The 12,432-nt window shown below is 50.3% G+C and overlaps 1 protein-coding gene across 1 annotated transcript; it reads right to left on the bottom strand.

Annotated features, from left to right (window-relative positions):
* Positions 1–689: 689 nt before the first annotated feature.
* On the bottom strand, positions 690–10,518 carry C1QBP (complement C1q binding protein; the record flags this gene model as incomplete). The annotated part of the gene is given in 3 exon segments (XM_073617946.1): positions 690–774; positions 5,802–5,952; positions 10,212–10,518. Coding segments are annotated over 3 exon segments (450 nt in total), but the record flags the coding sequence as incomplete, so codon positions are not given.
* Between the last annotated feature and the right edge of the window lie 1,914 nt (positions 10,519–12,432).

A 12,432-nucleotide genomic window follows, 5' to 3' on the forward strand; every position in this document is an offset into this window, starting at 1 on the left:
TCTGAAAGCAGGAAGAATCAATGAACTACCAGAGCGCTCACTAGTTCATTGAGAACTACAAACTGTGAGGCGCAATGGCTGACGATACTTGTAGTCTATCCATTCACAGGAGACTGAATAAATAACATGACCGTGAGGGCAGAGCCCTGGAACATCTGGTGAACTTATCCTTTAAAAACGTCCAAATCTTCTATTACCTGCAGGGAAAAAGAAAAGATCCGATAGCAGCCCATTCCCTTCTCCCCCACTCAGAAAAGCTCATGCATTGGTTGCACTGCATGTAACAAGATGTGAGAAATGGGGGACAGAGTTCATGTAATGTAACCAATGCATGGGCTTTTCTCAATGGGAGACGAGGGTGCTTGTCCCTGTTGCATCTCTTTCACTGCAGCAGACAGAAAACTTGGAGCCATTATCCCCCTCAGAGTCTGAAGTTCAGCAGCTGGAAGAGGATCGGTCATCACTCGAGAGTAGATTTCTATATGATATGGCAGCCTGACAGATGGGGTATAAACTTCATTACAGGTATGTGATGTAACTGCATCTTTAGAAGCAACATTTGTTGACTAAACTGCAGCTTTAAAACAAACATTGTAGTTATATTTCCTATGATTATAAAAAAGAAATCATACAAAACAAAAAACACACAAACACCCCCCCCCCCCCTAAAAAATAAAATGTAAACTTACTTCCTCTTCACCCTTCTGACCCTCTTGAGACTCCTCATCGAAGGATGGTGGAATGCTGTTGTTTGTATTAAATGTCACAGTAATCCTACAAGGTTACAAAAAAAAAGCTTTGGGATACCTACAAATATATAAAGGAGCATATACATTCAAATATGCACTTATAAGTTAAGGCAGGGCCAAATTTAGATGATCCAAATCCAAATAAAACAACTGAGATGTAATAAATTAGAACTATAGGCAAAACTTTTTTTTTTTTCATTTTGGATATAGTAAGGGAGGGTTAGACACCTGTCAGATTTTCTTTTGCCATCTGTGTCCCATTGCAGAGATTTCCCTTCAGTTCCTGTCCCGTAGACAAAGTGAAGAAGTGAGATTAAATCCCTGAAAATTAAGGGAATTACTTGGAGACCCCCAGGTCACCAGAATTGGTGTCCCCATTGGAAGATTTCCTCTCTATTACCTTTCTGGAGACAACCAAAAAGTAGGGATTTTCTTTTACTTTCAATAATTAAGGAAAACAGGACAAATATAGGAGGGTGAATCTCCTTAACAGGGGCACAGACAGCAATAAAAACTGACAGGTGTTCTAATCCCTCTCCACTCTATCCAACACTAAATAAATAAAATGGTTTGCCTTTAGTTATACTTTAAAGAGGAACTGCAGTCTGCTCACAGCATTTGTAATAAAACATATTTGCCATTCTGAAGCTTCCCTCCAACCACTTTGCTTATTATTTTATATATACTGTGATTCTGTACTTGCCAAATATGCTGCAGAAATCTCCCTTCACAGAATCTGGCTGCAACCATTTTAACTGTGGGCAGCTGAAGCTGCTGCTTGTTCAGTTTCTGGATTTACACAGACATACCTCCAGCTCTGCAGCTCTCATTGGCCCTCTTATGACTCCCCCCCCCCCCTTCCCTTCCTGACAAACTCGAGTTAGCGTGAGAGCTGTGCGTGATGTCATAAGCCTAGCCCTTTTACCAGACAAGAAACATGAAGTGGGCTGTATAAGATATTTACTGTCAGAAAAAAAATGTTTTACTATCCAAAAGTTAAAACAACAAGGGCAGAAGATTTAATAGATGGAAAGATGAAAAAAAAAATGACTGAAGTTACGCTTTAACTTAATTCTGGTAAATAAAGCTGGACATACAGAGAGGGGAAAAAAAAAACTCTGAATGGGTGGGTTTACACATGTTCAGTACGAACTGTATGTCAGTTTTCACTTAGAATAAAAAAATGCATTTGTTTAGCAGTTCAGATGCGTTTTTGATGTGGTTCTGATGCAAATTTCCAAGACTCCGGACCAGAATTTCGTCACAGCTGCTTTTACAGTGCTGGACAATACATAGTAGCTAAAGGGTGTCAACTCCTGTAGTAGGAGAGCAATCCATGCTGAAATCCTGAACAGAATCCATAACATAACTGAACGCATGCGGAAGAGTTTCCATAAAACACCACGCAATGTTTAGAAAAACACACAGTACTCTTTTTAAAATTCACACTGCGGATGCAGCGCACATAGGTGAACAGCTTCAATAAAAATCAATGTTATTTTGCATGTCCTGCTAATTGGATGCGGTTCAAACCGCATCCAATTAGCATATATGTGAACCAAGCCTACTTCTCTTAATATTGGCTTCCTTTATGTTAGCCAGTTACAGTAACATGATCAGTATGCATGTGAGCATTCCCGGAGGACACAAAACCACTAGATCCACCCTCAAGTAAGGGGATGGCAATTTAGCATGTATTTAGATATAACTAGCTAGGCCGTATAGGTCCCCAGGAGCAGAGGCCCAGTTACAACTGCAGCCACTGCTGCCCTTGTGATTTTAACAGTGTAATGCAGAGCAGCATAAAAAGGAAAGGAAAGGAGGGAAAGGGAAAGGAAAAGGGAAAGGAAAGATGCAGCCACCCCACCCCCCTCTGTGTCTGGTCCTGCAGCCTCCTGGGAGATGCGATGCCAGTATCCCAGGAGTCTGCAGGACCAGGGACATGTCATTATGGCTTAGTACAGAACAGCAACAGGGAAAACCTAACAATCTACCCCTACCCACCTTGAATTGCTATACTTACCTATTCTGAAGCCACTCCGGTCCGGTCTCCAGTGGTGCCCTCTGTGTGCAGGAGAAGGCCAACAGCAGCTGGGAAGTGACGTCACTCATAGACTTACTATGGGGCTTCCGTTGTCGACTGCCTCTCCTACACACTGAAGCCGCCGCTGATATCTCAGCCTGGGACCCGATTGGAGCAGCTGCAGAATAGGAAAGTATCACAATCTTTTCTTTATAGGGTGGAAGCAGGTTTACAGTTAGTCCACTTTAAGTTCTGCTTTACTCTAAACAAATTCCTGGAGTTCCTCTTTAACTCTCCCTGAAAGTTGTAGCTTCCTACGGCGTTTATATCTGTAGTGCAAAAAAATATGCACCAGGATGGAGGAATCCAAGCTTAGGGGGCTAGGGAAGGGGTCTTGGGAGTTTTTGTAGCAAAAGCAGAATTGTGCTTTAAAAAGGAAAAATGCTGATAATAAAAACAGTTCAATAAACCCAAATAGGAATGGGCACTATTCCAAACTCAACATAAAACTACAAAAATGTCCATAGAATAATGAATAGTCCCACACCATAAAAGTGTCATCTTCTTATATCTGAAAGGTGATCTTCCAACAAAACACCAATTGCTACCGCCAATGTGAAAAGTGCCCACTCACCATAGCGCCAGTGATCTTGAAATTAACAAAGGTCAGTTACGCAAATCTAGCTGCACAAAACCATAGTGGCTCTCCAGAGGATGCGATTTGCGAAACTAGTCGGAAGCCTCATGGGTGACGTCACATCTGGCCGGGCCCTCCTAGTGGTGGAACGCACGCCCATCCCAGGAGGGAGAAGCGACAGGATTTACCAAAACTAAAGGCTGTATACATTTGTGCTGCGACAGAGCACAATTACATGTAAGTGCAACACCTATTTGTTACTTTTAATCTGGTGCAATAAAAAAATACTACACTATAGCATTTTCTTTGGTTTATGGTGGCGATATCATTTGGAGAGAGAGACAGACTAGAATAATTATCTGGAGAACTGATGGTGAAACTGATCGATTTAAATGGGCCATCAAATATCCCTGAAGCGCGTACTGACCTTTATTCGTTCAGAGGTCACTGGAGCTATGGTGAGTGGGCACTTTTCACATTGGCGGTAGCAATTGGTGTTTAGTTGCAAGATCACTTTTCAGATATAAGAAGATGACACTTTCATGGTGTGGGACTACCACAGTTATTCTTTGGACTTTATCAAAAAAGAAAGGAGGCTGTCTCCCAGGGGGGGTTTCTAGGCAGCTAGAAATAAGAATTGTATCAAGGAATTATGTAATAGTTGAAATTCTTTATTTTTATTATCACAAGGTATCAAAACAGTAGCTGTTTAAAATATATATCGTCAAAACATGAGCTGTGGTAAATGTATAGAAAACAATATCATTAACATGACAATGTACAGTGAAGATGCATCATGGTCAAAAACCATAGATAAAAGTATTATGTATAATTTGTATTGGAAACTGACGCGTTTCGACCCCAACAGGTCTTCTTCAGAGGATTATGTAAACAATCATGGTGTATTGGACCATATTCAGTGCTCGCTGTATGGAAAGAACCCCCTTATACGATCTCAGTGTCTCTCCATGGTCGGCACAGTCAGCAAAAAGGGGGGGGTGGGGGGGGGGGGTAGGGGAGTGTCTTCCATCATACGTCTATTGCAATTTTGGGTGGTTAAACACCCCCCCCTTCCCATGACACTCGAGTCAAGACATGAGCTGTGAGCTGATTTGTGTGTTGTAAAAAACTGTTGAAGTCCATTTTTTATTGTATGGTATGTAAATCGTTTTTAGGTTCATTGATGAGTAAGTTTGTGGGCACGGATTGGGCTATTCTAATGTCCGAATATGAAAATAGAACTATCCATTTCATCCCTATTTCACAAACTAACTAAAAAGTGCTTGAAAGGAAGTCTGCCCTCTTTTGGCACACTAAAACTTTTGACAGATATATCAAGGAACAGATTAACCCCTTTGGACTGCGAGTCCAAATTTTTCCCAACATTGACTCTATAAGCGATGAATGCAAGATCGAATGGGAGACTAATCTCAAATCATGTTCTCAGGAGATGATGGCCATTCTCTCCAGACACGATAATAACCAATTTGGAATTGGCCTTGGTTCCGTATGCTCAACATACTCTATTTTTGGAACTACAGGCCAACCTTAAAGAAAACTTATCCGCTTTTAACCAGGGTATTCTACAAAATAAGGAACTCCAGATTTGGAGGGACAAATCGGCCTTCTCTGATGGACGAGCTTATCGATGGAATACTTGATGATACCCAGTTCAACCTAACAATCACCCACGTTGGGATTTCAAAACCAATAAACCGAAAAACCCGAAGCCCAATACCACCCCCTCCTACTGAATCGGGTCAGAATTCTTCCCGGCGCAACCGAGGACGTGGTAAACAAAAAAGAGATCGTAACAACAGGGACTCATTTGAACAAGATCCCAAAAAACATGCAGTGGATACAGACCCCGCAGACACACACCCCATCTTTGCTGGTACCGATTCTGACCCACCTGCAGGTACAGATCCATCTGCAGCATGATGCATCTTCACTGTACATTGTCATGCTAATTATATTGTTTTCTATACATGTACCACAGCTCATGTTTTGACGATATATATTTTAAACAGCTACTGTTTTGATACCTTTTGATAATAAAAATAAAGAATTTCAACTATTACATAATTCCTTGATACAATTCTTATTTCTAGCTGCCTAGAAAACCCCCCTGGGGGACAGCCTCCTTTTTTGATAACTTCTATGGGGTGTGCAGCCGTTGTGTCTTTTCCCCTATGAGTGTCTTCCATCATAATTCTATGGACTTTATTTATGGACCTTTTTGTCGTTTTATGTTGAGGTTGGAATGACGCCGATTCCTTTTTGGGTTTATTGTTTTGTAGCATTTTACTAATAGGAAGGCAGCTTCAGTGTTTTTTTCACAAAGCAGCAGGTCCGTTTATGTTAGTTAATAAAAATAGTTTATGGTACATACTTCTCTCCAGAAACTTTGCGGGTCAGCTTAGCTTCTGTTCCATTGACTTCAATTTCCCACCCACCAGACATTTTGGGGAGGCTCTTGTGTTTTTGGATTTTTCTCTCTTCTTTGAGTTCATCACTCAAAAATTCTGCAAAGGCTTTGTCTCCTAAAACAATTGAAGTTGTAATATAACAGCGCATAAAACTACATTGGACTTTAATAAAGAGTTACACAAGAAATATTTCACTTTAACATTTCAAGAGTGTTTTTGAAATAGGAGAAGTCCAAAGTACATTGTATATGGGAGCATGTTCCTGAGCTTAGAGTGATCCTGGTGCAAAAATATTGTGTTAAAACCCTTTATCTGTAAAGAAGGCAGTAAATACTTACCTTTCAGAGTGCCTGGGCCTCAACACCACTCTGATCGCTATAACGACTGACCTTCTGGGAAGGTTAATCTTCTGTGCCCCCGACAGCTCTCACAACCTCTGACCTCAACATCACCACTCTCTCCATTATCACTTCTGCCATTTATATACCTGCTTATGGGCAATTTCCCACTCTAGAGAAAGCTATCTCAACCAGGGTTCTGGTTCTTCAAGCTTTCTAAAGTTTTCCAGAGCAATGTCAACTGTCTAACAGTGCCCACATGAATCCTGGCACAAATGGCATGGGTCTGTTTGGCCCCCTCTTCTGCTCAAGTAACTCCTGATACTGATTTTTATTTTTTAGTTATCTTTCAATAGGCCCTTTGCCCACTCTCTCCAATGTAGAAGGGGCATTTCTCCACTCGTGCCCCCAACGTAAAGAGGGCATTTCTATCCTCAGCCCCATTTTTGTAAAGTTGGGGGGGGGGGGGGGGGGGGTTGCGGGGGGCATTTCTTCCTTCCCCCCCCCCCAACGGATTTTTTTTTTTTTTTAAACAAGCTAAACAAAGAAGAGCTGGATGCATTCCTAAAATGCACAAAATATAACTGGATGGTGATAATGCCAGGGGTATTCACTCCAACTGGAGCGAATCGGATCATATTTTTTTTTTTTGCTTCCCTCTGGATCTTCTGTGGTTATATGATTGTGTATTATGGAAGTGTTCTATTTGTGTGCTTTGCTTTTATTTAGTTCAGTTGGTTGAACCAGATGGACTTGTATCTTTTTTTCAACCTATTTAACTATATAAAGGGGGTATTTCTTCACTCGCGTGTGCCCTCATTGTAAAGGGGATACCTCTACACTTCCCTCTATTATGGGGGTGAGTGGAGAGCCTGCCCCTTTACATTGGAGGCAACAATTCGCCACTCACCTTCAATGTAGAGGTAGGCCAACATGGGGGGGGGGGGGGCCCCATTCCCCCCCCCACTGACAATCGAGGGGGGGCTTCCCCCCCCCCACTGACAATCGAGGGGGGGCTTCCCCCCCCCCACTGACAATCGAGGGGGGGCTTCCCCCCCCCACTGACAATCGAGGGGGGGCTTCCCCCCCCCCACTGACAATCGAGGGGGGGCTTCCCCCCCCCCCACTGACAATCGAGGGGGGGCTTCCCCCCCCCCCACTGACAATCGAGGGGGGGCTTCCCCCCCCCCACTGACAATCGAGGGGGGGCTTCCCCCCCCCCACTGACAATCGAGGGGGGCTTCCCCCCCCCCCACTGACAATCGAGGGGGGGCTTCCCCCCCCCCCACTGACAATCGAGGGGGGGCTTCCCCCCCCCCACTGACAATCGAGGGGGGGCTTCCCCCCCCCCACTGACAATCGAGGGGGGGCTTCCCCCCCCCCACTGACAATCGAGGGGGGGCTTCCCCCCCCCCTCTGACAATCGAGGGGGGGCTTCCCCCCCCCCTCTGACAATCGAGGGGGGGCTTCCCCCCCCCTCTGACAATCGAGGGGGGGCTTCCCCCCCCCTCTGACAATCGAGGGGGGCTTCCCCCCCCCCCACTGACAATCGAGGGGGGCTTCCCCCCCCCCACTGACAATCGAGGGGGGGCTTCCCCCCCCCCCCCCGACAATCGAGGTAGGCCAACATGGGGGGGGGCCCCATTCCCCCCCCCACTGACAATCGAGGGGGGCTCCCCCCCTCACCCCACTGACAATCGAGGGGGGCTCCCCCCCCTCACCCCACTGACAATCGAGGGGGGGCTTCCCCCCCCCCCCCCCACTGACAATCGAGGGGGGGCTTCCCCCCCCCACTGACAATCGAGGGGGGCTTCCCCCCCCTCACCCCACTGACAATCGAGGGGGGCTTCCCCCCCCCTCACCCCACTGACAATCGAGGGGGGCTTCCCCCCCCTCACCCCACTGACAATCGAGGGGGGCTCCCCCCCCTCACCCCACTGACAATCGAGGGGGGGCTTCCCCCCCCCACTGACAATCGAGGGGGGGCTTCCCCCCCCCCACTGACAATCGAGGGGGGGCTTCCCCCCCCCCACTGACAATCGAGGGGGGGCTTCCCCCCCCCACTGACAATCGAGGGGGGGCTCCCCCCCCCCACTGACAATCGAGGGGGGGCTCCCCCCCCCCCACTGACAATCGAGGGGGGGCTTCCCCCCCCCACTGACAATCGAGGGGGGGCTTCCCCCCCCCACTGACAATCGAGGGGGGGCTTCCCCCCCCCACTGACAATCGAGGGGGGGCTTCCCCCCCCCACTGACAATCGAGGGGGGCTTCCCCCCCCCCCCCCCGACAATCGAGGTAGGCCAACATGGGGGGGGGGGCCCCATTCCCCCCCCCACTGACAATCGAGGGGGGCTTCCCCCCCCTCACCCCACTGACAATCGAGGGGGGGCTTCCCCCCCCCCCCACTGACAATCGAGGGGGGGCTTCCCCCCCCCCCACTGACAATCGAGGGGGGGCTTCCCCCCCCCCCACTGACAATCGAGGGGGGGCTTCCCCCCCCCCACTGACAATCGAGGGGGGGCTTCCCCCCCCCCCACTGACAATCGAGGGGGGGCTTCCCCCCCCCCACTGACAATCGAGGGGGGGCTTCCCCCCCCCCCACTGACAATCGAGGGGGGGCTTCCCCCCCCCCCACTGACAATCGAGGGGGGGCTTCCCCCCCCCCCACTGACAATCGAGGGGGGGCTTCCCCCCCCCCCACTGACAATCGAGGGGGGGCTTCCCCCCCCCCCACTGACAATCGAGGGGGGGCTTCCCCCCCCCCCCACTGACAATCGAGGGGGGGCTTCCCCCCCCCCCCACTGACAATCGAGGGGGGGCTTCCCCCCCCCCCACTGACAATCGAGGGGGGGCTTCCCCCCCCCCCACTGACAATCGAGGGGGGGCTTCCCCCCCCCCCCACTGACAATCGAGGGGGGGCTTCCCCCCCCCCCCACTGACAATCGAGGGGGGGCTTCCCCCCCCCCACTGACAATCGAGGGGGGGCTTCCCCCCCCCCCACTGACAATCGAGGGGGGGCTTCCCCCCCCCCACTGACAATCGAGGGGGGGCTTCCCCCCCCCCCACTGACAATCGAGGGGGGGCTTCCCCCCCCCCCACTGACAATCGAGGGGGGGCTTCCCCCCCCCCACTGACAATCGAGGGGGGGCTTCCCCCCCCCCACTGACAATCGAGGGGGGGCTTCCCCCCCCCCACTGACAATCGAGGGGGGGCTTCCCCCCCCCCCACTGACAATCGAGGGGGGGCTTCCCCCCCCCCCACTGACAATCGAGGGGGGGCTTCCCCCCCCCCCACTGACAATCGAGGGGGGGCTTCCCCCCCCCCACTGACAATCGAGGGGGGGCTTCCCCCCCCCCCACTGACAATCGAGGGGGGGCTTCCCCCCCCCCCACTGACAATCGAGGGGGGGCTTCCCCCCCCCCCACTGACAATCGAGGGGGGGCTTCCCCCCCCCACTGACAATCGAGGGGGGGCTTCCCCCCCCCACTGACAATCGAGGGGGGGCTTCCCCCCCCCCCACTGACAATCGAGGGGGGCTTCCCCCCCCCCACTGACAATCGAGGGGGGCTTCCCCCCCCCCACTGACAATCGAGGGGGGGCTTCCCCCCCCCCACTGACAATCGAGGGGGGCTTCCCCCCCCCCACTGACAATCGAGGGGGGCTTCCCCCCCCCCACTGACAATCGAGGGGGGCTTCCCCCCCCACTGACAATCGAGGGGGGCTTCCCCCCCCACTGACAATCGAGGGGGGGCTCCCCCCCCTCCCTCACCCCACTGACAATCGAGGGGGGGCTTCCCCCCCCCTCACCCCACTGACAATCGAGGGGGGCTTCCCCCCCCCTCACCCCACTGACAATCGAGGGGGGGCTCCCCCCCCCTTCACCCCACTGACAATCGAGGGGGGCTTCCCCCCCCCACAATGTAAAGGTATTTCTGCACTCGCCCCCCCCCCCGGTGTCATCTTGTCATCTATGTGGAGGGAGGAGAAGTTGGGTGATCCTAGGAAGAGGTCATTGTATGGAGGAGTCGCACTCACCCTCAGTGTGTAATCCCCCACATCCACACGATACAGCCGGGAATCCTCTATGTGGGTACAGGAAGGTCGGCCTGAGCGCACTGCCTGCTCCACCATGTAACCATAGAGAGCGGCACACGGACACAGCCGGGCCCCGACTACTCAGCAATGGCAGCGGCCGAGCGACCAGCACCCTGGCGGCAGAGAAGACGGAGCGAGACAACGAGGACAGCATGCTTCCAGCCGTGACCCACGTGTGTGACGAGAGGACACTGTGACACCTCTCACCCGGAAGTGGATAGGCGGATGTCACGAAAGTACACTATCGTCCAATGGTGTTGGCCCATAGGGGAGTGTCAGAAGGTCAGGAGGTGGAGAGAGAATCTCATTCATGTGTGCAGCATGGAAATTCACTATCTCAATCAACGTGATTATTTTTAATCTTTATGCTGCGATAAAAAAGTATATCATAGTTACTTGTTTTAAACTTTTTTTTTTTGTTTACATTTCTTCAGTTACTTCCTGGCAGTGGTGGCCCATAGTTACATAGTAGTTGAGGTTGAAAAAAGACACAAGTTCATCATGTCCAACCTATGTGTGTGATTATGTGTCAGTATTACATTGTATATTCCTGTATGTTGTGGTCGTTCAGATGCTTATCTAATAGTTTTTTGAAACTATCGATGCCCCTGCTGAGACCACCGCCTGTGGAAGGGAATTCCACATTCTTACTACTTTTACAGTAAAGAACCCTCTATGTAGTTTAAGGTTAAACCTCTTTTCTTCTAATTGTAATGAGTGGCCACGTGTCTTATTAAACTCCCTTCTGCAAAAAAGTTTTATCCCTATTGTGGGGTCACCAGTACAGTATTTGTAAATTGAAATCATATCCCCTCTCAAACGTCTCTTCTCCAGAGAAAATAAGTTCAGTATTCGCAACCTTTCCTCATAACTAAGATCCTCCAGACCCTTTATTAGCTTTGTTGCCCTTCTTTGTACTCGCTCCATTTCCAGTACATCCTTCCTGAGGACTGGTGCCCAGAACTGGACAGCATACTCCAGGTGCGGCCGGACCAGAGTCTTGTAGAGTGGGAGAATTATCGTTTTATCTCTGGAGTAGATCCCCTTTTTAATGCAAGCCAATATTCTGTTCGCTTTGTTAGGAGCGCAAGGGCGCTCGCTGCCCCCCCCCCCATCCATGCGTCCAGCACCCTAATCTACATGCAGGATGCCAGACCCATGGATTTCAATGGGGGGTTTGAAGCACATGATTAGAGCCAGGGGCTCTAATAGGCTTCAAAAAAGGATGGGCTCTCTGCACCCCGAGCCCACCCAGTTCTGTGACAATAGCAAATTAATAGTAGCTATTATCACACTGATTCTCCTCCTGGTCAATCAAGAAGCAGGTTGTGAGACCCGTTTCCTGATTGGCCGAAAGGAGAAGCCACCCTATTGGCCGAGGAGGAGTGAGAAGATGTAGGAGCCACATGGGAAGCCCAGCTGATGGAGCCAGGACATAGAGGAGACTGAGGGGGTAAGCCGCCGCCACCTGTGAGTGAGCTGGCGACCGGTGTGGGGGGGGGGGGGTGGATATGGTGCACGGTACAGGCTGGATTGAAGTGGGGGTGGTCAGGTTCGTCTACACCCCCCCTCCCGACCAATGGAGCACCAGCCGCCAGTACAGTACAAAAATACGTCTAAAGCTGGCCATATATTGTACAATTTTATTATTCAATTTCCTTTAGATTTACCTACAACTATAGTGCAGGGGCCTGCCTAAATGCATATGAAGTGAAAGTGCTTAGGCAGCCCTCAAATTTTCAACTCGCATTTTGCAGGTAGAAAAGTGTGGGACTGCCTCGGAGGAGGAGGAGGAGGGGGGGGGGGGCGGAGAGGAAGATGCAAGCACGCCGGATCATTAGAAAACAGGGACTACCCGCTGTAACAGCTTTCATTTGAATTACCCGGTGTTTCAGGCACTCACCGTCACACAGTCCTGCCTCCTGGCCCGGCGCCTTTGATAGACAGAGCACCGGTTCAATGCCAGGACGTGTGAAATCATCAAAGGCACCGAGCCAGGAGGTGGGACTGTGTGACGTTGAGTGCCCGGAACACCGGGCAACTCAAATGAAAGCTGTTATAGCGGACAATCCCCGCTCTCTGTTGATCTGGCCAGCTCCCTGATGGGCACTGGTTAGGCTGCATTGATGAGCACAGATCACGCTGCATTATTGGGCACTGT

This window comes from Aquarana catesbeiana, linkage group LG02 (genome assembly GCF_042186555.1).
Source record: "Aquarana catesbeiana isolate 2022-GZ linkage group LG02, ASM4218655v1, whole genome shotgun sequence".
NCBI lineage: Eukaryota > Metazoa > Chordata > Amphibia > Anura > Ranidae > Aquarana > Aquarana catesbeiana.